We start from the raw sequence: 27,257 nt of genomic DNA, 5'->3' as shown, positions 1-27,257 counted from the left end.
ACAATCCCCCCCGCCCCCCTTCCCATGACCCTTGTGAGGATAAGCAGTTTAGAAAGTGAATGAAAGTTTAGAAAATGAATGAAATATCTTTGTTATTTGGGTTACAAGCAGGTGAAATTCCTCAGTCCCATCTTATTTGTTTCCCCACATTGTCCAACCCATTTAAATTAGAATGTTTCAAGTCACATTCTTTATGTATAACGCCCTCGTTCCTTTGCGCTTAGACAACATACATAAAGGTGAAAAGGGAAATTCAAGTTAGACCAGTTCAGCCAGTGGTCCGCGAGTGTGTGTAGTGCGCGTTTCTGCGTGCGCGCCTTTGGGTGCCGCCTTGAATGCATGCCTGCACGGAGCCCCGCCCTGTTCATGCTTAACTGTCAACTAGACAGGTGTGGAACGACAAAATCCACTCAAAGGTGACTTCTCCTGCAATGAACGCAGTGTAGCTCATTGGCTGAGTGTGGGAAAGGAAGTATCGACTCGTGAAGGGCGTGTAGACACGTCTGACACACGGCACTCACGCGCGAGCAGCAGTGGATCGACAATTCGACATCAACGTTGACTGGCTAGCATTGTCGTTTGATTGGAAGCTGCCAACAGGTCACCTGTCACCACGATGAAGAGAAAGAGCAAAAATTCGGTTGTGACGCCGGTCACCAAAACGTAAGTTGACTTAAATTACCAGTCACGCGCATTCTCTTAGTTTTCATTTCAAGGAACTCTGCAGTACCTACGCTTTAACTCTAACATTGACGCCCATTGACGCAAGTGGCACTCAAAACGTGATCATTCAATGCCAGCCAGTTCAATTTTATGTATTTTGCTTTCAATGGAAGTGAATGAGTAAATTGCTAATAAATAATATTCAACTACAACCCAAGCTAAACCATACCTAGTGTTTTTTCCACATGCAGTGACTTAATTTGACAACATGGTTTTGTATTTGCAAAATATGTTCATTTTATGCAACCTGAACAATTGGGCCTATCCCAGTCATGGGTGTGAGAGTTAAATACCAATCCATTAGTTTGCATGGTTTGCGCTCATTTCTAGAGAGGGTGTGGCACTGTTGTAAAGTTGTACTGACTGGTTTGATAGGTAATATACCAACTTTCAACAACAATGTGGGAAAAATAACATTGCTAACTCTCTGACAGTAGCTTACTGTATCCCAGACTGCCATGGTTGGTGACATTTGACCTTGGTCTTTTTATTTGTTATAGTCACCAATCACTCAGTCACTTGGAGATAAGTGCTGTGTTTGATGGAATAGTGTGACATGGAATTTTGGGGGAGAGTTGAGAGCCCTAGATGTAACGTGCTGAAAAATAGATGAGCATTATAATAGTCTCCCAATGAGTTTTCTCTGTATGTCGTGTAAGGAAAACAAGCATTTAAAGATAATTAATTCTACCGTTGGGGTGGGTGCTTAATTGTATGTATGTGTGTGTGTTTGTGGGGGGGGTGTAGTGTGTAGAGTCAACCCCCATAAAACACACCCACAGATTATTTGGGTAGGTGTAATTTCTTGATTATTACTATGAATAGCTCTGTATGTATAACATATGCCTCATCTCATCTTCTCCCACTTTATCCGAAGTCGGGGCGTGGGGGCAGCATCCACCTCCCCGGGGCTTGCCACCGAGGAGCTTTTTAGCCACCTCAGTGACTTCAACCACAGAGATCAGAGAATCTGCCACAGCATCCCCCTTCCCTGCTTCCTCATGGGAAGGCGTGTTGGTGGAATTGAGGAGGTCTTCAAAGTATTTGGCCAACCGATTGAAAACATTATGAGTCGAGGTCAGCAGCACCGAATCGCCACTATACACTGTGTTGGTGGTGCAGTGTTTTCCCCTCCTGAGACGTCGGCTGGTGGACCAAAATTTCCTTGGAGCCACCCGGAAGTCGTTCTCCATGGCCTCACCAAACTCTTCCCATGCCTGGGTTTTTGCCTCGGAGACAGCCAGAGGCACATGCCGCTTGGCCACCCAGCTGCCGTGGGCCAAAAAGGACTCATTTTTCAGCATGATGGCATTCCTTACCGCCGGTGTCCACCAGCGGGTTCTGGGGTTGCCGCTATGACAGGCACCGACCACCATGCGGCCGCAACTCCTGCCTGCTGCCTCGGCAATAAAAGAGCGGACCCACTCGGACTCAATTTTCCCCACCTCTTCCCAGACATGACAGAAGATCTGTCAGAGGTGGGAATTCAAAAAAACCTTCTGACAGGGGACTCTGCCAGGTGTTCCCAGCAGACTGTCATGAAACATTTGGGTCTACAGGGCCGCACGGGCATCCGGCCCCACCATCGGAGCCAACTCACCACCAGGTGGTGATCAGTTGACAGCTCCGCCCCTCTCTTTACCCAAGTGTCCAAGACATGCAGCCGCAGGTCCGATGACACGACCACAAAGTCGATCATCGAACTGCGGCCTAGGGTTTCCTGGTGGCAACTACACTTATGGACACCCTCATGCTTGAACATGGTGTTCACTATTGTCAATCCACGACGAGCGCAGAAATCCAACAATAGAACAATAGAACGCTTGAGTTCCTATCGGGGAGGAGGGCATTCGTCCCTATCACTGCCCTCCAGGTCTAACTGTCATTGCCCACGTGATTGAAGTCCCCCAGCAGAACGAGGGAGCCCCCCGAAGGGTGTCCCTTGAGATTTTTTCACTGCAAAAAGTGTGCGTGGCTCAAAAAAGGTTGGGAAACACTGACATATTTGTTACAATTGTTTGTAATTTTGTGGTTAAAAAGAAAGCAAGACAGGGGGAAGAACAGAAAAAATCCATTGAACTCTTTGTATGCTAGTTCAGACCTGTTACAAGTACTTCTTTGAATAACCGCTTGATAAAAATGTTACGAACAAACTTAACTCCTGGAGAGGTTGATGTCTCTCCAAACATGTTCTCACAGAGTCCTGACACCAGTAAGTTTTACTTTGATGATCTCACAACAAATGACAACAGCTCCAACCACACCCACAATCATAACAGTATTATAACCTTATGTTCCCAAATAGACCCCCCTCCACACACACACACACACTCGCACACACACACGCACACACACACGCACGCACACACACGCACACACACACGCACACACACACGCACACACACACACACGGAAACACACTTCCATGCCATGGAAACTCATGTCTCCCTCTCTCCCTTCCTGCAACCAATACAACTTTTAGCAAATATTTGTAACGAAAGAGGCTAAAAAACCATGGCATTTCCTTTTAATGTTCCAACTAAAATGTGCAACACTGCTATTTGTCAATTGAAGAGCAAACTCATTATGATTGTGTCTTTTCGTGTGTTTACTCTGGGTGCATATTAAAACAAAAAAGAAACATGAAAATGAGAAGAAAGTGACATGTTGTCTTAAACAAGGACCTGTTTCTTTTTTGTCTGAAATTGTGCATTCAAAGGGGACAAAACAACTGCTCGGCACTCTAGATTTTTTAAATCATAAAAAGGGATACAATTGAAGTTACTTGTCCAGTGGTTTAAGCAAGAGAGTTACATAAGGTCTGTTTTGTTCTGCAGTGGAGTGGGTAGGGCTATGCATGAGTATTGTAGATAAATGTGGACTAGTATTTTTAAAATGACATGTACATGACCTGTCAAACAGGCACAGAGTTTAATAATGCAACAGACTGTACATAACATATAGATACAGTATACTTGTTGGCACAAAGCAAACCTAAGAAAGTCTCAAGATGAAAGAAACTATTTTAACCTCTATTCAGCCAGCCTGTGGAATTTATAGGCAAGCTAACTCTAATAGCAATACAAGATACTCTTTCTTTTACTTTTTTTTTCTTTTCTTAATTAAAGTCTCATCACCAAGCATAAATGTCACAATGCATAGTGCTTGAAGTATTTTATGGTTTCCTAAATTATTCCTGAGTTAAAGAAGAAGGCAACTCAGCACTTGAAAGCACACCGGCCGGCCAATCTGGTTTCTGTTTCCTCCCTATCTCTAAGCAGACACACCTCTTGCTATCACTTTGACTGCTTTGACGGCAATGTGTGCAAAAGTCCACAAAGTACTGTGTTTTCACAGAGAGAAGTAAATTGAGAAAGCCTTGGGGAGTTTGTATATAAAATGCTCATGGTTTTTGTTATTATTATTTTTTAATTGCTCATCTTGCTTTGAAGGCAACTGCAACTGCTTGATATGTCAATGAAATTGGCTTAACTCTGGCTGTTGTGAATTAAATCAATGCCCTAAATGATGGCACAATTCCCTACTTCAAGATCAATGCATATCTTCTACATGAGAAATCAGTAGGATCTAATATTAGTGCGCTTAAATGTTACAGTTAAATCTCATATTTTTACATAAATTTTTTTAATAACCTTTTAGTACTTGATTTTTACAAGATTTTGCGCTGAAAGTAATTTTTATTTGTTAGTTATTTTCTGTTTTGCAGTAATACTGGATGAATTACTAACTTATGATATGCACACTAATAATGTGCTTTTGATTCATATAGTATCTCAGAAATACCACGTGCTCAAGATCTTCCCTTAAAAGTAACACATTTGTACTCCCTATTAAAACCATGATTATGGAGGTGAAAATCGTGAATCAGAGGGCGGTTTATTTGCGAGAAATTGTAAAATTCAGCTATTTTAAGGCAATTTTAAGGGTGCGGCTTATATGCGGGGCGGCTTACATGCGAGAAAATACGGTAATCTACTTAATCAGCCATGAACCAACTAAAATTTAATTCAGTGATACCTTGAGATACGAGCTTAATGCGTTCTGGGACCGAGCTTTGCTACTGTTTTGCTACAATGGGCAGCAAACACATTGACATTGTGTCAAATTATTAACTGCAATGCTTTTCGTTTCACTGTTCAATTAAATTCGCCATAAACCAAAGGCTGGATCCCATGGCGATAATCTTAATCACTGTGGCTTCTTCTTTCAGTGTTTCCTCAACGGAATTGACAAGTCTGATTGAAAAGCTGCAAAAGAATGCTGATAAAGTGGAGAAGAACATCTCTGATGTCGAGCAGAACCTCAACAAGGTAGAGTTCAGTTTGTTAGGAAGTTTTAAGTTGCCAGATAACTTTAAATACTGAGATTTTAAAGATAATTTATATTAACGACCATTACATTTTTTAGTATTTTATATATAGTATATATATATATATATATATATATATATATATATATATATATATATATATATATATATATATATATATATATATATATATATATATATATGCATAATTTGTTCGTTATCATACATTTTTACAATAAATATGCTGCCTTTTTTTGACTATCAATCACAGGTCTGAATGTTCAAATCATTTGCTAAACAAAGCTATGTAGGAAAAAAAATTGAAATGTGGGAAGTATATCATTGACAGTGATACAATAATGCAATGAAATATTATAACCCAATAAATAGGTCCATCAAAGTGTCTCAAAATCTTTGAACATGGTCTCTGAACCTGTTTATGCAAATTATTAGGGTCAATTAATTTTTGCTATATTTGCCCCAATAAAACTTTTGCTGACATCTTAAACTGTCTTGTTTAAAAACAAAGCGCTAGTTGCTTTGAAAACATTAAAACGTAAATTTACAATATACAGTATACAGTATATGTACAATCTGAAATACAGTCATACCTCTACTTACGAAGGCCTATGGGTCAGGGGTCCCCAAACCGGTCCTTGAGGGCTGCTGTGGGTGCAGGTTTTTGTTCCAACTGATCCAGCACAGACACTTTGACCAATGAGATTCCTGCAGAAAACAAGAAGCACCTTACTGCAATCCACTCATTGCACTTTAGGACACCAGATTGGTGAAAAGGTGTCCTCTTTCTGGGTTGGAATGAAAACCCGCACCCACTGTGGCCCTTTGTGGAATAGTTTGGAGACCGCTGCTCTAGGTACAACATTTTCAGGTTACGAAAGCTTTTTATATGCAAATGAGTGCCTCGAAAAAGATCCAAGCTACGAAATCCCCCAAAAAGTAAATGCATTTCCTTATCCGTTTCTCACTCGCTACACTCTGCTGGGCTCTCATTGGGTGTCTCACAACAACCACTTTCAATGTATCAATATTTCAAGATTCTCTCTTATGTACTTTTGAGCACCGTTCGTCATCACGGAGTTCTGACGGTGTTTTTTGTTGAGTTTTTCCAAGTGTGGATTAAGCAGCTGCTTCGATTTTCATCATCATGCCTCCCAAGAGAATTACCAGTGCAAATGAAAAGAAGTGGTTATCATGGGTGACCAGTTGGTCGAGGGAGCATAAAAACAAACTCTCTAGAGCAGTGGTTCTTAACCTGGGTTCGATCGAACCCCATGGGTGAGTCGGTCAGGGGTTTGGTGGAGCCTCTGCCGCGGAGGTCAAGACGCATCGACTCATCATTCCTATTCATGATAACATGCCCCGCTTGACCCTCATATACCGTTAGCGTCCTCTTGTTTCCCTGGGTTTCAGCACGGATAGATTTTGTATGCTTGTTATTCATTTTAAGACATTAATAAATTATTTTCTTATAATTTGCTCTCATTTTTTGTGTTTCCTCACATCTTTCATAAAAAAAATGTACACTTTGACCAATTTTAAAGGGTTTAGTTGGTAGTTGTGTTAGGACCGTGGAACGAATTAGAGAATTTATATATAAAGTACTGCTCTACTTATGAAATTTTCAAGTTATGAAAAAAGTTCTGGAACCAATTACTTTTGAAAGTAGAGGAACAACTGTACAGTAATATTGTTAGAAAATAAAATAAATTTAGTTAGCTACAACTTCCACAGGTGTTAAGATTTGCCAATCTGCCTACCTAAAGCTTCTACATTGATAGAATTGTAAGTTTCGTATAATTACACGTAAAAGTCAACGGGGCAAGCAAATTAAATTATTAGATTTAATTGCTGATACAAATGCGCTTTCCCCACCAAAAAACATTTAATATCATGGAAAAAAATAATATTAAAAGAGTAACTTTTCCATGAGTCTAATTTTCAGAAATTAAATTCCTTGGGGAAACGTCTGTGCTGTACTTAGATAAGACATTGTATGTGAATATGACTCTGAGTCGAAAACATTGTATACTGTTGTTTTCATTTGACTTATTTAATCAAAAACATAATTCTTGAATGAAAACCTAATAATCTTTGGTGGTTCCTCTGAGATATTCACTCAGCGAGTTGACCTCAGCAGTCACTTATCAAAAACCAATGAGCAGGATTGACAGGGCAAAATTGAATTACGTAAATCAATTGTGTTACTCATATTTTACCTTGACTTTTTTGCCATAGGATGTAAGTAAGATCAACGAGGCCAAGCAGCCATTGTACCAGGAAGACACCAACAAGCGACTCCTCAATTCTTTGGAACTGCTCGTTGGCTTGGATGAAGATGCTGTCAATGCCAAGCGTCTTCAGCATCCTCAGGCAGAGATGATTGGACAAGAGTAAGTAATAGTATGTATTTTCCTCATGTAGTTTTAGCTTAAATACCTAAAGTAGTTTTTCTGTTTGCGTAAAGCATGAGGCAGCTGCGTGAGAGAGTGAATAAGCTACGAGAGGACCATGAGCGCATCTACCAACTTATCCGCACTGAAGGGGTGCCCACAATTAACTGGGGCAACATGATGGATGAGAAACTGGTAGGAAACACACACACGCACACAAACAAACACACACTGTAAAGAGGGTAAAGGGGTTGTGGTTTAGTGACGGGATGGGCTAAAACAAAAGTACAATGATATACGAGGCTATAATACATTAAAAAAGAGTGTGTACATCCAATGGTAGTTGGTATTAAGTTCCAGGTATTTGAGGCACAGAGAAGGTGTTTTGACTAAATGCACTCTTTCTGAACGGAACTACACAGTCACCTCTAGAACCAGCTCTTGTTGATCTGTGAATAAATAATCGGTTTCTTACATATTAACATATTCAATTATATATATAAATATATATTATATATACAGACATACATATATACATATATATATATATATATATATATATATATATATATATATATATATATATATATATATATATATATATATATATATATATATATATATATATATATATATATACACATATACAGATATGTATGGTGGCGCGAGTGGTTAGCACGTCGGCCTGACAGCTCTGGGGTCCTGGGTTCAAATCCAGGTCACGTTTACCTGTGTGGAGTTTGCATGTTCTCTTCGGGCCTGCGTGGGTTTCCTCTGGGCACTCCGGTTTCCTCCCACATTCCAAAAACATGCATGGTAGGCTGATTGGATACTCTAAATTGCCCCTAGGTATGAGTCTGAGCGTGAATGGTTGTTTGTCTACTTGTGCCCTGTGATCGGCTGGCCACCGATGCAGGGTGTACCCTGCCCCTGGCCTGGAGTCACCTGGGATAGGCGCCAGCACCCCCCATGATCCTAATCAAAGCGGTACAAAAAATGAGATGAGATATATATGCTACCCTTAAATAAAAATTAAATGCATTGTTTTTAATGCTAAATTATCTGAAAAAGAAATAAAATAAAAAAATATGAAAACAATGTCATTTATATATGCAAGAACTTACCGAGCAGGCAGAAGTCTAGCAGCATAATAGAAATGTGAGCCAGTTAGTGAAGGCATCCAAGTCATTAAAGTAGTAAATGGGGTACTTAACTTTTAATAGGCATAAGCAAAGTTAGATCCCTTCTCATGTCTTTTTTTTTTAGGAAAATCTGAGCAACAAAGGCTTTGGCCCAGACCTACCATCTGTGGAAAACGAGGTGGAGGAGCACAATATCTTCCATAGTGAGGTGGAGGCTTTGGCGCCTCACATTTCCGCTGGTGGTGACAAGGTACAAACATTCACACGAAATAAAAGGAATTTGTGAAAAAGTGTACTTAATGAAAGAAAGCATGCGGCTAATGAAATACTTTCAGGCCATTTAAAATTACTTGGAAATTGTGTTGATGTGATCATTTTTAAAACTAATAAGTTAAAATACTCAACTATCAAAAAAATAAAAACCTAGCAAACACACTGTCATCCTGTTATGTTTTGTTTGTTTTCCCAGGAATATGTCAGTGGCCTCCAGATGAAATACAACAAACTGTTGGTAATGAAATTTAAACATATTATGCTGCCCATGTGTACATGTAGTATGTATTTATGGATATTTTCATCTTCTTACAATGAACGTTATCATAATCATTCATTAGAATAGAACATCTGCATGATCGATGAGCCATCACAAACCCCTACCCGCCTCCCTTGCTCTTTCTTTCACACTCTTTCTTTAGGCTCTTTCGAGCGATCGCCAGCGCCACCTGCGGAGTCTGCGTGACTATATGCAGCGTTGCACCAATGAGCTTTACTGGATGGACCAACAGGCTGATGAGAGAATCAACTATGACTGGAGTGACAGTAATTTAGACTACCCAGCCCGCCAAAGGCAATATGAGGTATAAAAACCAACAACAAAAAATTCCATTCCTCACAAATAAAGTGACTGAATTAAGTGATGTCACAATGTCATATGGATGAATAGAATCTGTCTGTCAAAGTTAAGGGTCTTCAAACCGCTCCTCAAGGGGAATTGTGGGTTACACAGAGTTTAACCAATGATGTTCTTACTAAAACAAACAACACCTGACTGCAATCTGATTACACTTGCAGCACACCAATTGGTAAAAAGGTGTCTGGTTTGGCTGGAACAAATTTCTGTGTCCACTTTGGGCTTGTTCAGAGTGGCAGCCAAAATCCGATTTTTAGGCCATCCACATTGGAAGCGGATTGCTCCTTTATATAGTATGAACTGTCACAGAGCACAGAAATCAAATTTCTGCAAAACATATTGAAACCACATGCGGGAGGTAGTTTCATATCCGATATGGACGAGACACATCTCAATCTGAACAGCTCAAATGGTATTCAACTGTCCGTGACATCACTCCATGTGACGGAAGACTGAGTGCGGAAAAGAGCTCTAATGGAGCACGCTAGAGAAGGAGGAAGAAACGTGTTTCCTTGTCAATCTGTGGGAGCACATATCTAAACAAGACTAGTTATATGAAAGTATTTTGTGTGCGATAAAGGAGAGAGGATACAGACAGACATGGTTCAGTTCCAGAGAAAGATAAAATTACTGTATTCACTCGCATATAAGCCGCATTTGTCGGACAAAAAATGATGTCTGAACCGAGGGTACGGCTTGTACGCGCATAAAAAGACGACATGCACGAAACTGCAAGGTGACAAAGACGAAACACAATCACGCAAGACAATGCAACCGATACGGTCATTTATTTCAAAGTAGAGAAAATATACACCGATAAAACTATTAGCGAATTAGCTTAGCATTACGGTGTTCGTTGATAGCGCTGGGACACCTCATCTACACAAATATTCCGGTCAGAGAGTGAGACACAGATGATTCATCAGCTCCCTTTATATTAATTCCAAGGAATTGACAGTGCATGGGATTCTTCTCCACAAACACGTTACAGTCAGCTTTTAGACGAACATTGAAAACTCAGCCGAAAATGTTCGCTGTACTCCATGCAAAAGAACTACAACTATAGGACCCTGAGCTGCCCACTTAGGTGCCTGAACGAAAAGAAACAATACACTAGCTTCCCTTTTAATGGAAACACATCGGAAAACATAGGAAATTCATGACATTGTGAAATTGTAATTTCTGTCATTCAAAAGCATCAGGTTCTCATCAAGATAGACTTATGTCTTTTTTCAAATTGAATAATTTGATATTTTGCATTTAACTTCCCTATGATATTGACCCTAATAATGTGCTTTTGATTCATACAGTAGCTCAGAAATACCACATGCGATGATTTTCTTAAGGTTTTCCCTTCAAAGAAACACATTTGTACTCCTTATTAAAACCATGAATATGGAGGTGAAAATTGCAAATTGGGAGGTGGCTTTTACGCGAGAAATTGTAAAATTCAACAATTTTAAGGCAATTTTAAGGGTGCAGCTTATACGCGGGGCGCCTTATATGCGAGTAAATACGGTAGTATGCACCGTAGTGTTAGAGAATGTTTTTGAACAGTTGCGCTTGTGAATGTTACTTCTGCGCACATGGACAAATAAGGTACAAGACGGTGTTGAAGGTCGGTGTCCTACTATGTCAAACACTACACACACTACACGACACCTTTATTGCCACAGCAATCTGTTAAATGGCCCCATAATTGGACTGGATAACTTTATTCATCCCGTATTCGGGAAATGTCTTTGTTACAGTAGCAAGAGGGTGAGAATGCAGATATAGGAAAGGCATTTTATATATATATATATATATATATATATATATATATATATATATATATATATATATATATATATATATATATATATATATATACATACATACATACATACATACATACATACATACATACATACATACATACATACATACATACATACATACATACATACATACATACATACATACATACATACATACATACATACATACATACATACATACATACATACATACATGCATACATACATGCATACATACACATACATACACTTTCATAAACATATATATACATACATACATACACATAGATGTACATGTATACATACGGTAGGTCTTAACACTAGCCTGACAGCTGTGGCAAAGTCTGAACAGGCACAATTCCAATTTGGACAGCCATCTCCAAAATCGCATATGAGGAGAAAACACACTGGAATCAGATATGCCTGCAGTCTGAACGAAGCCTGAGTGGAATAATTTGGAGACCCCTATTCTAAATATTTTGTCTATCTACTGTAGCTTTCGATTTATCTCGGCCCCCTTAAAAAAAACTACTGGATATAAATAAAATGTTAAGAATTTTTCAATCAATGTATTGTGGCACTGTTTCTAACAGAATTTCATTGGCAAATGTCTGGAGTCCAAGGAGGCGACAATCACGAAGCTAAATGAAGATGGAGAAAAGTTGATTGCAGCAAAACATCCAGGGTCAAATGTTATTGAGGTAACGCTTCAACGATCTGTGTCTTGTTGTGAGATTTTTCTGTATAGTTACAGCTGTAATGAGTGATTATTATAATCAATAAATCTGTCTTGTTTTTTATTAAGTGATGAATCGGGTAGAAATGCATGCAGAACTCATGCAACAATTTCTCCTTTCTTTTGTTTCTTACTTAAAGGGTATATTTTTCAGATATATTTATTGGCAAGAGGGCTTTGCGCTGCTTTAAGCTTGGCATACTGCTGAACATATGCATTAAGCATTTAAAAGTTACCACCGATCGTTTCGACATTTTAAGATATCGTTGTCTGAACTAGTTTCCGTTCATGATATTCTGTCCCTTGCAACTGGGCGGAGTCAAGGGGGGGGTCTATGGTAGGACTTGATAGGTCCTAGTTTCCAAGTGTAAAAGGGGCGTGGTTTAGTGACGGGAAGGACTAAAACAAATGTACAATGATGTACGAGGCTATAATACATTAAAAAAAAAGAGTATGTACATCCAATGGTACATCCAGGTATTTGTGGCACAGAGAAGGTGTTTTGGCTAAATGCACTCTTTCTGAACGGAACTACACAGTCACCTCTAGAACCGGCTCTTGTTGATCTGTGAATTAATAATCGGTGTCTTACATATTAACGTATTCTATTATATATATATATATATATATATATATATATATATATATATATATATATATATATATATATATATATTAATGTAACACATGAACTGACTGTGTACGCTCTTTTCCAGGCCCACATGGAGGCTGTTCATGCTGACTGGAAAGAATATTTAAATCTGCTAATCTGTGAAGAAAATCACCTGAAACACATGGATGAGTACCACAAGGTTAGATACGATACTGATAAGACATGAACATTTACCATATTTTTCAGACTCTAAGGCGCACCATTGATGAACTACAGTGGTACCTCGACATATGAGTGGCCCTACATACGAGCAATTCGAGATACAAGTTAAATTTCGGGCAGACAAATTTTGATATACGAGCAGACAGCGGACGCGAGAGGCTGCTCATAAGAACACCATGGGCACTGTCTCTCTCCCCGCAACTCCCTCGTGTAATGTATCTCTGGTCGCAACTCCCTCTTGTAATGTAAGTGTTTTTTTTCCCGTTAGTCATTGCGAATGGCGAGGCAATCGCTAATACGAGTTATATATACTACTCGTTGGCAAGTGGTCATGCGTTCTCCCATTGTGAGGACATTTGTGTGCATAATTTTCGGAATATTTTGAAGGGAATACAAAACCAAACTACCATCGATAGGTTGCATCTGAAACTCAGGGTGGAGGCGGGGCAAACAGAGCCAACTTGAAGGAATAAGAGGAGAGAAGAAAGGTTTAAAAATGTAAAACTAATTAGAATTAAGTTTAGTGTAAGGTTAGATAAAACTTATTTTTGAGTGTATCTGCATCGTAATCCTAGTTTATTTAAATTTGTTTATGTTATGTTACGAGCATTGCCGTGCAAAAAGAAGTGTGCCTTATTATCATAAAAATTTGGTAAAGAAGTTTATGCCAAGTACTAAATTATTAAAATAGTTACATAACTCTTGTGCATGTGTGTAGTATCACAAAGAGGCTCGTGACACCCAGGACCTGTTGAAGCGACTGGATGTGGAGGTTAAACAGAAATACAACCCTGAATTCAAGGATGTGTACCAGATGGAAGGTCTGATCAGAGAATTAGATGTAAGTTTTTGTTGTAAGACTGATCAACCTTTACTCTCATTCTCTGAACATTCTGCAAAAAAACATCATTTTTTTCCCCGCTCTGAAGGATCAATCCAAGGCTATGGACCACTTTGATGAGCGGGTGAAGGCTCTGCAGAAGCGGGGTCTTCAAGTTTTACCGCTGAAGGCTAGACAAGAAACATCTCAAAAGCCTCTGCCTGCTGAGTCTTTATGCGATTTCGACACAGATGAGGTATGTGTTGCACCCTGTATTTATGCTTGAAACACAGGGAGAAATAATCACAATAGTGATTTGTTGTTGCTTCCTCAATCCAACTTTAATGATATCTTTATCAACACAAAAACGCATAATATACAATTACCCCCATATATATATATATATATATATATATATATATATATATATATATATATATATATATATATATATATATATATATATATATATATATATATATTAGCAACACGTTAGAACCCAAAACATAATGTAAAATTACACCCGTTCATTATACGGTCATAACTTGTTTTATCTTTTCTTTTTACAACTTTGAGAAGTCCTTCTCAACTATTCGACAGGGTAAACAATGAAATATCAATAACATAAATTCCTTGCTATAACCATCATAGACACTATACAGGGTAATGGCGGCCGAAGGTAGCGTACTGAATGTTACATACATGTCCATGACCCGGGACTCGCACATTCACGCTCACACTTCAAAAGTAGATAAACATTACTAAACATTATCTTCTCTCTCACACGCTAAACAGTGTATATATTGCAAACCACAAACTCAACCGGCCTCTACAACAACCAGCATACCTTGAAACACAGGGAGAAATCATCACAATAGTTATTCGTTGTTGCTTCCACAATCCAACTACAATTTTATGAAGAAGATCTCCCGTGTTGGTCAAGGTACGCGCATCAAGGCATCAACAATCGAATATCGATATACATCCAGTCAAAACTAGTGGTATGCGGATCAAGGCATCAATAATCGAATATCGATATACATCCAATCAAAACTAGTTGCACATCCCCAACAATGGGGTGCAAATTAAACACTTTAACATGTCACATATGCACCGATCAGAGGGGGTAGCAATATGATACATTTTCTAAGAGCAGTTTTACGATGCCATACATTTTTACTTTGACAGGAGTAGATTACTTTGGGTTACACTGGTCTCTACTCTACCTACTATTGGATTTTACTTTATTTGTGTCAGGGATGCCCTCAGTGTCTCTACCAGTTTTATCAATGATACAACAAAAAATAATAATCACGAGTACGTAACATAACAGTACAGTCACATGGCCACACACAAACTTGCAGCTGTCTTAATATCATGCTGGTCTGTTTAATCACTTGCCGTCTTTAAAGTGCCATAGAAATATACCATTTAATATTGTGTGAGGGTGGTCCGATGGGGCGAGTGGTTAGCGCATCGGCCTCACAGCTCTGGGGTCCTGGGTTCAAATCCAGGTCATGTCCACCTGTGTGGAGTTTACATGTTCTCCCCGGGCCTGCGTGGGTTTCCTCCGTGTGCTCCAGTAATACCCGTAGTACTCCATTCCAAAAAACATGCAGATTGGACACTCTAAATTGCTCCTAGGTATGGGTGTGAGAGTGCATGGTTGTCTGTCTCCTTGTGCCCTGCGATCGGCTGGCCACCAATTCAGGGTGTCCCCCGCCTCTGGCCCGGAGTCAGCTGGGATAGGCTCCAGAGTCCCCCGCGACCATAATGAGGATAAAATGGTTCAGAAAATGAGATGAGATGAGATATTGTGTGAACTTTACTCAAAACCACAGATTTCAACCACTCATCTAGCTTTCATTTGGCACTGGTAGACCAGGGAAAAACAAAGATTTGATCCTTTTAATTTCAAGGTAGGCAGCATGCATGGTAGGCTGATTGGACACTCTAAATTGCCCCGAGGTATGGGAGTGTGAGCATCAACGGTTGTTAGTCTCATTGTGCCCTGAGATTGGCTGGGCACCAATTCTAGGTGTCCCCCGCCTGGTGCCCGTAATTAGCTAGGATAGCAGCTCGCACCTATGAGGATAAGCACATACATGTCAACATCGGCCAATTTCTCCCCTTTTAATGACTGCAATTCCCTTATTAAGCGATAATAAACCATAAAAATCAAAAGGCACATATTTATTCGCATCGGGCGCACTTCAAAGTCTAAAACCTTCCCCAAAGTGGACGTAGTGCCCAATCAGCCAGTGTGCCTTCTGCATGCACTAAATTCAAGATTCTGTAGATGGTGCTCATAACGCAGACAGCCTGACTGTCTTGGTACATTGCTTGCTGAAGCGCTATATTTATATAGTGAAAAGGCGGAATGCGCATGTGCAAAAGCATGACAATTTTAGCAGTCAACGATGACATCTTCGTCTGCTACCAGTGACAGAGACGATCCGGATTAGATCCAAAATCGGTAAAACGAGGTCGTTTTTTACAAAAAGAGTATAAATTGACAGGTATGTAAGCGGTACGGATTATGAATAAATGAAATAAGTTTTCTCCACTAGAGGGCACTAGTTTTCTTTGGATTTTTGTCGTTGGATTTTTGTGTATTTATTTGGCCTAATCTGGTCATGTAATAGGTTATAGTAAAATATACTAACAACAGCTCATTGCGCTGGGAAATATATTGTAAGCAGTTACTCATTACAGTGGTACCTCGAGATACGAGCTTAATCCGTTCCGGGACTGAGCTCGTATGACAAGATACTCGTAACTCGAGGTAAAGTTTCCCATTGAAATGAATGGGAAACAAATTAATTCGTTCCAACTCTCTGAAAAAAACACCAAAAACAGGATATTGGATTGAAAAAAATGTTTTATTTCTTATAATTCGCCATATATTGACAAAGTAATAAATAACGAGTGGTTTATTAGAAATAAAGTGTTTAATCTAACAAAAATTGGGCGGATTTCGCCGAGGGGAGAGAGAGACGCACAAAAGGGGCGGGGGGCTTCGGTTTGTTTTCCACATGACGCACTCGTAAACAGAACAAACACTCCACCCTCACGTTCGCTATCCATGGGCTGTTTGCTGTCGTACTATTCCCTTCAAAATATTCCGAAAATGATGCACACAAATGTCCTCACAATCGGAGAACGCACGACCACTTGCCAACGAGCAGCAGTCTTATCAGCGATCGCCCCTCTGCTCATGGGAGCTTCGGGGGCGCTGGCTAGCGGCTCCCTTTTAGCTTGTAGCATCTGTGTTCGCATCCCCTCGAACGGCGCCTATGATAGAGTTGCTACCGGGGATGCTGTAGCGAGCCAGTGCCCCCGATGTTCTTATGAGCAGCCAACGAGCAGAGTCTTTTATCAGCGATCGCCCCGTTGCTTATGGGAGCTTCGGGGGCGCTGGCTAGCGGCTCCTTTTAGCTTGTAGCATCTGTGTTCGCATCCCCTCGAACGGCGCCTATGATAGAGTTGCTACCGGGGATGCTTTTGCGAGCACGAGTATACTTCATTACCCAGAAAGCCCTCTTTTCACCGCGCATGCGCGTTGTGCGTTTCCTGGTCTGAATAGCTCATCCGGTGCTCGTAAATATTGTTATACACGAAACATATGCCAAAAAAAATGCCATGGCTACCTGGCTTGGTCGCATCACGAAATTTTGACCGCATCACGGGCGAATTATTCGATCGAAATTTCCCCCGTAAGACGAGCATTCCGTATGACGAACGGTCGTATGACGAGGTACCACTGTACTTCAATATTCTTTTCAATTCATACTTTTTTGTTGTACTTCAAGTGCTTTGGTGGCTGAGTGGTTAGCGCATTGGCCCCACAGTTCTAAGTTTGATCCCAGGTCTGGACCATGCTGTGGGGAGTTTGCATGTTATCCCTGGGCTTGCGTGGGTTTTCTCTTCGTGCTCTAGTTATCTTCCACATTACAAAATCATATATCGTGTTTTTGGAATGTGGAGGAAACCAGGGTACCCGGAGAAATCCCACACAGGCCCGGGGAGAACATGCAAACTCCACACAGGAGGACCAACCTGGATTTGAACCCAGGACCCCAAAACTGTGAGGCTGACGTGCTAACCGCTCACCCGCTGGGCCACCTTCTTTCTTAAATCCTGACCCTAATTTCCTTCAAGGAATTATCTGATATTTTTTGTATTATGCAGGATTTTTCAATTACAGGTATTGTGATATTTGCATCTGTCATCATCAAGACCTTTTTGGCTTCCACTTTGAATAACATGACATGCTGTACTTTTGCATGGGTGCAGGGGCAAATTGTGCGCGGGAACAGATACACTTTGCTTCGCAATAACGGAGCCAAATGGGACGTGAATGACGCAGCTGGGCAGAAATATTCAGCTCCAGCCATCTGTTTCATTATTCCACCCACAGATCCTGAGGCTGTGGCAATTGCTGACAAGTGGGTTCTTATGTGTTCTTTTCTAAAATTCATAATATATCTTGTAATGAAATATGAAGCTGTAATGTTGTATGTCCACAGCCTGGCTGGACAACAAAATTCTGTCAAGCAGAAAATGGCAGAGAGCAAGGGCGCACTGCTGAAACGCTATGATGATTTAAAAAAATCCAGTGGTGGTGCAGGTATTTGTGCTTTTTTCCCATTGTAAATTACAGTCGTTATGTAAATTACAATAGTACCTTGACATAATCACATATTTCCTGGTAATCCATGCTATATGTGCACCCGAGTACCCAGTTGGGAAATAGAGAAAGTGTGGTTGCATTACTTCTGGAGAAAATAGAGGAGTGCAAAAATAGATTTAAGAAGTGGATTGCATCTCCAATCTCCACTACTGTTGCAAGTTTTTTTTTGCAACCTAGGAGATAATCAGAATGCACTGTAGAGAAAATAAACATTTAATCATAATTGCTTATGATGTCGCGGCCCAGCACCCGAGGAGTTAGCGCCTCGGCCTCACAGTTCTGGGGTTGAGGGTTCAATCTATTGGCGTTTGTTCCCTTTCGACCTTGTACTCACAACGTTGTGTGTTCATTTTCTGTCCTGGAGGATTTTTTAAGAGAGATGGAGACACACAGACTGGGGCCCTAAAAAGAGACAACTTCTGATATCTGATTCCCGTTTATAAATTCTTTTCTATCAGGGAAAAGTACGCGTTAATTTGAATATTAGGGGGTGGGTTTCAGTTTGAAAGGAAATTCTATACGTATAAGCATTTTTTCTACAGCTAGCTAGTCTGTAGGTTAACTTTATTTAGTGTCCAAAGTGTAGGACAAATAACCATATATGTGTACACATACATGACTTGAGTGATAAAACAAACAGAATACATGATAAGTGTGAGTAATGTCAAAAGGGTTATAGGCTGATGAGGATATATTGTGAGTTCGGGACAGATCCCAGGTCAGCCCTCACTGGGTGAAATTAGCATGTTCTCCCCGGGCTTGCGTGGGTTTTTTCCGGGTACTCCGGTTTCCTCCCATATCCCAAAAACATGCAGGGTAAGCTGGTTTAACACTCTAAATTTCCTGCCGGTAAAAGGTACCCGGACGTTTGGTCAACGGACACATCGTCCCCGGACGTTTGGCCACACGACCGTTTGGTCACCGGACAGTTCGTCGAACAGACATTTCATAGCCGGACATTTCGTCGACGGACAATTCGTCGCCGGATTCGTCGCCGGACATTTTGTCGAACGGACAATTTGGCGCCGGATTCGCTCGCTATAATCATGAGAGAGAGAGAGAGTTTACTGTTGAAACCGATCAACCAGGTAATCTCTCGCTCTCAAAATTATAATCATGAGAGAGAGAGTTTGTCATTGATTGCATTGACAATGTCAGAGCATTAATATCTAAATATCTAATATCAAAATTATCAATAAATTGCGTATTATTGGCGTGTGTGTACATGTTATTCGTCTCCAGATTTGCTCGCTCTCAAAATTATAATCATGAGAGAGAGAGAGTTTGTCATTGCAGGGCATTGACAATGTCAGAGCATTGATATCGAAATATCCAATATCAAAATTATCAATAAGTTGCGTATTATTGCCGGGAGCGAGATTATAATCATGATTATAATTTTGACAGCGAGCGAATCCAGGAGCGAGCGAATCTGGCGACGAATAACATGTACACACACGCCAATAATACACAACTTATTGATAATTTTGATATTAGATATTTAGATATTAATGCTCTGACATTGTCAATGCAATCGATGACAAACTCTCTCTCATAATTATAATTTTGAGAGCGAGAGATTACCTGGTTGATCGCTTTCAACAATAAACTCTTTCTCTCTCATGATTATAATTTTGAGAGCGAGCCAATCCGGCGATGAATTGTCCGTTCGACGAAATGTCCAGCGACGAATCCGGCGACGAATTGTCCGTCAACGAAATGTCCGGCGACGAAATGTCTGTTCGACGAACTGGCCGGCGACCAAACGTCCGTTCGACCAAATGTCCGGGGACGAAGTGTCCGTCGACCAAGTGTCCGTCGACGAAACGTCTGGTCACGCCGGTAAGAGTATGAGTGCAAATATTGGTCTGTCTCCTTGTGCCCTGCGATTGGCTGCTAATCAATTCAGAGTGTCCTCGACTGGTGCCCATAGTTAGCGGGGATAGGCTACAGCAAATGACAGGCTGGGTAGTGTAGAGGTTCACTCGCGTGACTTTGGTGCGGGCAGGCGGAGGCTCTATTCCCACTGGTGGTGGTATGATTTTGAGTGTGCATGGTCTTTTGTCTCTCTGGGTGCCCTACAGCTGACTGGCGACCACTCTATGGTGTAGTCTGCCTTTCGCTTGAAGTCATATGGGTTAGGCTCCAGCAACTCCCGCAACCCTATTGAGGATGTGTGGTATGGAAGATGAATGATGAAAGGCTCCAGCGACCCCTGTGAGGATAAGCAGTTCAGGCAATGAATGAATGATTGTTGGAAATGTGATTTTTTTTCCAAGGGAACTAATGCTCTTTGGACAGGTGATGTTTTCTGTGATTTTTGTACTCAGAATTCATTAATTTTTGTGGTTTCTTTTGGCCTATAATTGTCATGTTGCCATGTTGTTGTGATACCGCAGTGCTTCTCAAATTGTCTCTCCCCTTGGGGGGCGAGGAGCGATGCAATACCTGGGAGCATGTTATTTAAAAAAAAAAAGTATTTTTTGCCGGATTGGAATAAAGTGTCATTGCACATTCACTGGGTGGATAGCATTGGGGCACTCACTGTCAGAGTTCACTCAAGGAGTTAGGCAGAGGTGTACTTATCTTACCTTATCAGAAACACCAGCGTGATGCAGTTGTGTTGAATAAATCAAGGAACATGCCAAAATAAAATTTGCCATTTTGTAAATTGTGCAATCAGACAAACAGGAGCAACAGTGCCGCCAAATGATGGCTGGATTAGATAAAGTTGCCAGCGACCTGGACAAACAAGAGAAGGCTATTCAAGCGCGACTGCGCCCACCACTTGAGCTAAAGAAGGCACTGCAGGATAGTGGTGACCGCATGCAGGATTTGAGGGTAATCTGCTACAGTCCATGTCATATCAAAATAATCATTGATAAAAGATTAGGACAGGTTAAAACTCACCCAATTTTACATTTTCATTCAGGATATTGACATTGCAGTTCATAGGATTGAACCAGAAAAGACTTCCAAAGTGCAAGAAGCAAAGAACTTTTTGGTCTCAAACTCAACATGTGCCAGCGCTCCTTACCTTCACAGTAAAGCTGATGACGTCAACAAGAAGTACAACAACTTAGAGCAACTTCTTCAGAGTTCTCAGGAAAAGTACATCACTTTATTTATTACTAACCCCTACTAAAGCACGATTGCGTTTTTGCTTCATTAATTTTCAAGATTTTTTAAATAACCCACGCTAACATTGAAATCCTGCATTCTTTAGAATGAAGAATTCCAATCAGCTGGAGGCTTCACTTCAAAATGGGAAGGCTTTACTTTCCAGTTATGAGAACAGGCTTGCCAGGGAGGATGTTGCTCCTTCTGACCAGTCCTCTTTGGAGAAAACTCAGCGTGAGCTTGCGGTAAAATTGCTCTTCGATACCTTTGAATATTTGCAAAATCTGAAGAAACACACCAAAAAAAGAAATTAAAATTCACCAACAATCATGAAAAATGTATAATTTATTTGATTTTAGCTTTAGTATTAATAGGACACTCATTGGCTGGCATCCAAACTGTTTTGAAGGGGGAAAGAATGGACAAACATTCGCCAATCCCAGTTTAAATGGATTGGAGTTCTAGCGCCATTAAAAGTTAGTCAATTAATGAACGAGGAAGTGATGCAAAAATGCCCCAAATGCAATTACACGTTACCTAAAATCTATAGGAACTAACCAAACTTTCTCCATTAAAGTCCTGCTGAAATGGCAGTTTTTTTGTGATAGTAAAGTAATCAAGTGCTACATGAAATAAAAATTGACATTTGCAAATGTGTTATAGAAATAGCATCATTTTGGATCAAAACCAGACACAACACACTTGATTTTGAGATGTAGAAAAAAAAGCTGTTTTCAAATTTTCTATTGTTAAAGAAAACCATACCATAAACCAAATTTGGGGATTCACTCATTCTTTTTCTGAACTGCTTATTCTCACAAGGGTCACGGGGGCTGCTGGAGCCTATCCCAGCTGACTTTGGGCCGGAAGCAGGAGACACCCTTAATCGGTGGCCAGCTGATCGCAGGGCACGAGAAGACAGACAACCATTCACACTCACACTTATACTTTTCTGAAATGAGTTTTCTTTCTAACCACTGTATCCTTGTCAACATGGACAGGACATTGCCTCTGACCTAAGGTCCAGGAGGTCAGTGGTCAATGAAACTGAGCAGAACTTGCGTTTGGCCAAAAGCAGTGCCGACCAAATGGCCATAAAATTCCAAGAGCATTGTCCTGACATAGAGCGACAGGAATCTGATGTCCAGAAGCTTAACAAGCGCTTTAACATCCTGAACAATCAGATCGACACCAGGTCAGAGAGTCTTGATGAAAAAGGCAATCTACAAATCTTACCTGGAAGCCACATTTTAATAGGCCCCTCTATACTATGTCACAGGTCTCAAAGTATCCAGAGGGCCAAGATGGCATACAATAATTATCGCAATGATTATAACAACACTAATAACTGGCTTGCTCGCATCCCAAACTACGAGCCATCTGAAACTGATGACCTAAGGCAACTGGAAACTAAACTGAAGAATCAGAGGGTGAGAATAATTTCCAACTGGAGGCAACTATGATGAACATCTTTCAATGGGTATAATTGTGGTTTATTACTCTCCTCACCTGTATACAGAATTTGCTTTCTGATATTGCAAGAAAAGAATCTGACATGAACAATCTATCTAAAAATGGTCGGCTTTACCAACAAGCTATCAAAGTAAGTTTTTTGTCTTTAACACAATTTATTGCTTAAAAAATATAGTATTTTAAAAAAATCATTATGATAATGATTTAAATCTTACGATGAATGGATCTTTTTAGGACTATGAAACTGAAACTGAAAAGTTCAGGTCCATACTAGACCTCGATGATGGACTTGTTCCTCAGACATACAAGCGGAGCCGGATGGAATCGCCTTCAATGGCAGTCAAAGCAGAGGTGGGTCAAGCTGAAGAATTTTTTCAATTCAACAGAACAGTATGTATGTCAATGCACACTAAATTCTTCGTAAAGTAATTCCCAAACAAGGTTGTATGGCAAACTAGTATCCCAAGAGAGAGAGATCATCTAGGGTACTGCAGGCAATTATCTAATTTCACTAAATTTCCCCGAACAATATTAATTATTAGTCAAGTACTTTTTTCCTACCATCTATTACATAAATGAGATAAGGAAAGAACAATAAATTACTTTTCCATTAGGTGGCAAAACATGCTGTGACAGTTGTATACACATTTTACCATATAAACTGAAGAAATCTATATCCGTGGATCAGTTAGATGTTCTATTCTGTGGCAAATTCAGTGATATAGTAATTATATTGACTGGACTGTTATTGTAAACTGAATTATTTAGACTCACCTTTACTGTTTACAGTGCCTGTTCTGATGACATATTATTTCTCCTTTTGTAGGAAGCTGCTATTGAAGCCAAATATACTGAGGTGAATGCTGTGAACAAGCAAAGACTACAAAATCTCGAGTTCACCCACAGCCTTCTCAACCAGGTGAAATGACATTAGAATAAATAAATACTCTTTTGTACATAATCAGAACACTTAGTATAATATTGCTGTACACTCTTTTCTCTAGCAACCAGATATCACTTTGATCCAGTCTACCAATGTCCAGTCGGTAAATGCAGCTGCCCCAGGAGGGGAACTTTGGAGAATTAGGAAGCAGCTACAAGATGAGATTCAGAGGAGAGAGCAATTAGAGAAAGAAATTGAGATAATCCAGACAGACATTTATGTTCTAGAAGGACAGAAGCCTCAGGATACAATTGTCAAAAAGGAGCTAATCAAAAAAGTCCCCGATCCTCAACTAGATGAGGAGTTGTACAAGGTTCAACAGAAGCTTTCAGAGGAACGTCGCACTACCCATGTTCTAGAAAATGACCTAGAAGTATTGAAACTGAAGCTGCGTGGTCTGGAGACCGAGGTCAAGGAAGGGGCTCAGCAATATATGGTAAAAGAGGTTCTGCGTATTGAAAGAGATCGTGGTCAGGAGGAGGAGATGCGCAAACTTCGGGAAGAGCTGGATGAGCTGAGGAGGCAGAAATTGATGAGAGACAATGAGCTTGTTCAGATCCAAAAACAGGTAACAATCCTGGCTGAAGAGAAGAATAAAGAGCAGGAAGTTATCAAAGAAGAGGAGATAATAAAAGTACAAAATGACCCCCAACTTGAAACCGAATACAGACTCCTCTTGAGCAGGAAACAAAAAGAAATTGACGGGAGGAAGCAACTAGAGGATGAATTGAAATTTCTCCAAGAGAAGCTTCGTAGACTGGAAAAGGAAAAATCAATGGCTGAGGAGAAGATTTCAATTAAGGAGGTCCTTAAAGTAGAGAAAGATGTTGCACTGGAAAGGGAAGTAGAAAACCTTAGGAGGCAATATGAAGATGAGAAGTCAAAACGGAGATCGTCCCAGCGTGAAAAAACTGACCTGCAAAGGAAAATTTCTAGTCTAGAGGAAGAGAAATCCAAGGTTGTGATCCAAGAGAAGATGAGGGAAATTGTTCGCCCTGATCCCAAGGCAGAGAATGAGGTGGCCAACCTCCGACTTGAACTTGTTGAGCAGCAGAGGCGGTATAGAGATGCCGAACTGCAGCTTCGATCTTTGCAAGATGAACTGACCATGCTCAAGAACAGAGGACCACTAGTGGAGGTTAAGGAGATTATTAAAGAAGTCATCAAATACAAGACGGACCCACAGACTGAGCGAGAACTAGAGAGACTCCGCAATGAAATTGTTGACAAAACTCACCAGACTGAGAAATCTGAGATGGAGATCCGCCAACTTAATGATGAAATCCAAAGATGGAAAGACATGAAACCTCAGGTCCAGACGAAAGAAGTTGTCAATGAAGTGCTTCAGTACAGAGAGGATCCAAAAACAAAGGAGGAGGTAGAGATCTTGAAAAGAAAACTGTCTGAGGAACAGTCTAAACGCCTTGAACTTGAGAGAGAAAGGTCATCCCAGGAGGAAAAGATCAGATTGAGGAAGATAGATCTCTCTCAAGTCCGTGAGAAGTTTGTCCAGCAGGAAGTGGTGAAGATGGAAGAAGATGCTGTGCTCCGATCAGAGTGTGAAACGTTCTTACAAAACATCAACAATGAGCAGAGACAAAAGGATACTCTGAAAACAGAGCTCTATCATCTGCAGAGGCTGAAGGCTGACTTAGAGTTGCAGCTGGAGGAACTTGAGCGTGAGCGCAGGGCGAGGCGTGAAGCAGAATTAGAGATCCAAAGGCTTCGGGTCAGACTTACTGAGCTAGAGATGCGAGACAAAGAAAACCGTGAGAAGGTGACTGTTAAGCAGAAGGTAGTCCTACAGCAGGATCCCCAACAAGAGAAAGAACACTCTATTCTCAAACTGCAGTTGGATGAAGAGAGGCATAAACGCATCTTGCTTGAGAAAGAACTGAATGCACTGATGCAACAGCAGGTCACCTTGGAGAAAATGGATGTGAAAGAAAGAATTGTTCGCACTGAGAAGGTCCAGGTTGAAAAGGATCCAGAGGCTCAGCTAGAGATAGAGAACTTAAAGAGGACCCTGGAAGAGGAAAAAAGACGAAAGAGAGACCTCGACCAAGAGTTACTTACAATCACTTCCAGACTGTCTGAGATGGAGTTTTCCAACACCAAATCAACTAAAGGGCTGGATTACATCAGAGATGAAAGTAGTCGTCTGCAGCATGAAAATCAAAGACTGCAGAACGAAATTCGTAAGCTTCGTTCCGAAATTGAGATTACCAGCAAAGAGACTCAGCTTATCACTGAGTCTTCGCCGAGAGAGGATGGAAAGAACCTGGAGCTGAGGCTTGACTCTCTACAGAGAGAACTCGCGGAGCTCAGAGGCATTACCATAAAAAAGGATGAGGAGATAGAGAAGCTACAAAAGAATCTTTCAACTGTTAGAATGAAGAGAGAACAGAGAGAGAGCCATCTGCGAAGGTCCATTGTTGTAATTGACCCAGACACTGGGAAAGAAATGCGCCCAGAGGAGGCCTTTAAACTAGGGCTGATCGACTGGAATATGTTTGTCAACCTGCAAAGCCAGGAGTGTGACTGGGAGGAAATCACAGTCAAGGGCCCGAAGGGAGAATCATCTGTTCTCCATGATAGAAAATCAGGAAAAAAATTCTCCATTGATGATGCTTTAAGTCTTGGCCATATAACAAATCTTCAACTTCAGCAATACATGAACAAACAGCTAACCATCCAGGAATTTGGTGCATTGGTTTCGGGAAAGAAAAAGTAGTGATCAACAAAACACCTACAAAAGCAATATTTCTCCCAATTTTTTCTCTTCTTTTTGCTAGGTCATAACTTTCTGCTTTGGTGAACTGGTATTTTTCTCCACTTCCTCAATTACAAAATGCACGTGGTACTTATTTGCCTAGTCAAACACAACTCTGTGATAATTAAATTAACATACAGTTATTTCCAAATTAAATTACCATTAAACATGGTCTCAGAATATTACTGTTTTTTTCCTTTTGCTAGGTAATAACTTTATGCTTAGGTGAACTGTTTTTCCCCACTTCCTTAATTACAAATGCACTTGGTACGTATTTGCTTAGTCAAACAAAACTCTGTGGTAATTAAATTAACATTCAGTTATTACCAAATTAAATTACCATTAAATATGGTCTCAGAATAATACTGTTGCTAAGCTTTTTTTTAACTATGTGGGGTACAGGGGTAAACAACTATTTTTTAGATTTAAAATCCAGATAGATAAAATCTATTAGGAAAAATTATTGCTTCCAAGATTTGTGGGATTATACCAGGAAATCATTTGTATGCTGTGCCTTAAATTTAAATAAAAGTCCAGCTAAAATGAGAA

The 27,257-nt window shown here is 40.3% G+C and overlaps 1 protein-coding gene across 2 annotated transcripts; it reads left to right on the top strand.

Moving 5' to 3' along the window:
* The first annotated feature begins 401 nt into the window (after positions 1-401).
* ppl (periplakin) lies at positions 402-27,257 on the top strand. 2 transcript variants are annotated; one of them, XM_077618718.1, is made up of 22 exons: positions 402-663; positions 4,955-5,054; positions 7,310-7,464; positions 7,539-7,659; positions 8,731-8,856; positions 9,076-9,117; positions 9,302-9,463; positions 11,909-12,016; positions 12,768-12,863; positions 13,605-13,727; positions 13,816-13,962; positions 18,003-18,154; positions 18,236-18,336; positions 21,083-21,240; positions 21,332-21,510; positions 21,626-21,764; positions 22,521-22,714; positions 22,799-22,949; positions 23,039-23,122; positions 23,227-23,343; positions 23,819-23,911; positions 23,997-27,257. In XM_077618718.1, exons 1-22 carry the CDS (start codon positions 617-619, stop codon positions 26,667-26,669), a joined length of 5,268 nt encoding a protein of 1,755 aa, XP_077474844.1. In that variant the 5' UTR covers positions 402-616; the 3' UTR covers positions 26,670-27,257. The 2 variants fall into 2 exon arrangements, with proteins under 2 accessions (XP_077474844.1, XP_077474845.1); XM_077618719.1 differs by lacking the exons at positions 402-663; positions 4,955-5,054; positions 7,310-7,464; ... (4 more) ...; positions 11,909-12,016; positions 12,768-12,863 and adding an exon at positions 12,918-13,131.

The sequence above is a fragment of the Stigmatopora argus genome, chromosome 14 (assembly GCF_051989625.1).
Source record: "Stigmatopora argus isolate UIUO_Sarg chromosome 14, RoL_Sarg_1.0, whole genome shotgun sequence".
NCBI classification, from domain to species: domain Eukaryota; kingdom Metazoa; phylum Chordata; class Actinopteri; order Syngnathiformes; family Syngnathidae; genus Stigmatopora; species Stigmatopora argus.
The sequence above is the reverse complement of the archived record's forward strand: the minus strand, read 5'-3'. Positions and strand labels throughout refer to the sequence as shown.

Bases quoted from the DNA above. Each gene is read 5' to 3' on its own strand.
- ppl (XM_077618718.1), top strand. From the start codon at position 617: ATGAAGAGAAAGAGCAAAAATTCGGTTGTGACGCCGGTCACCAAAAC. The intron at 7,465-7,538 runs GTAAGTAATAGT...GTTTGCGTAAAG, and splicing joins GCAGAGATGATTGGACAAGA to CATGAGGCAGCTGCGTGAGA. The intron at 8,857-9,075 runs GTACAAACATTC...TTGTTTTCCCAG, and splicing joins TTTCCGCTGGTGGTGACAAG to GAATATGTCAGTGGCCTCCA.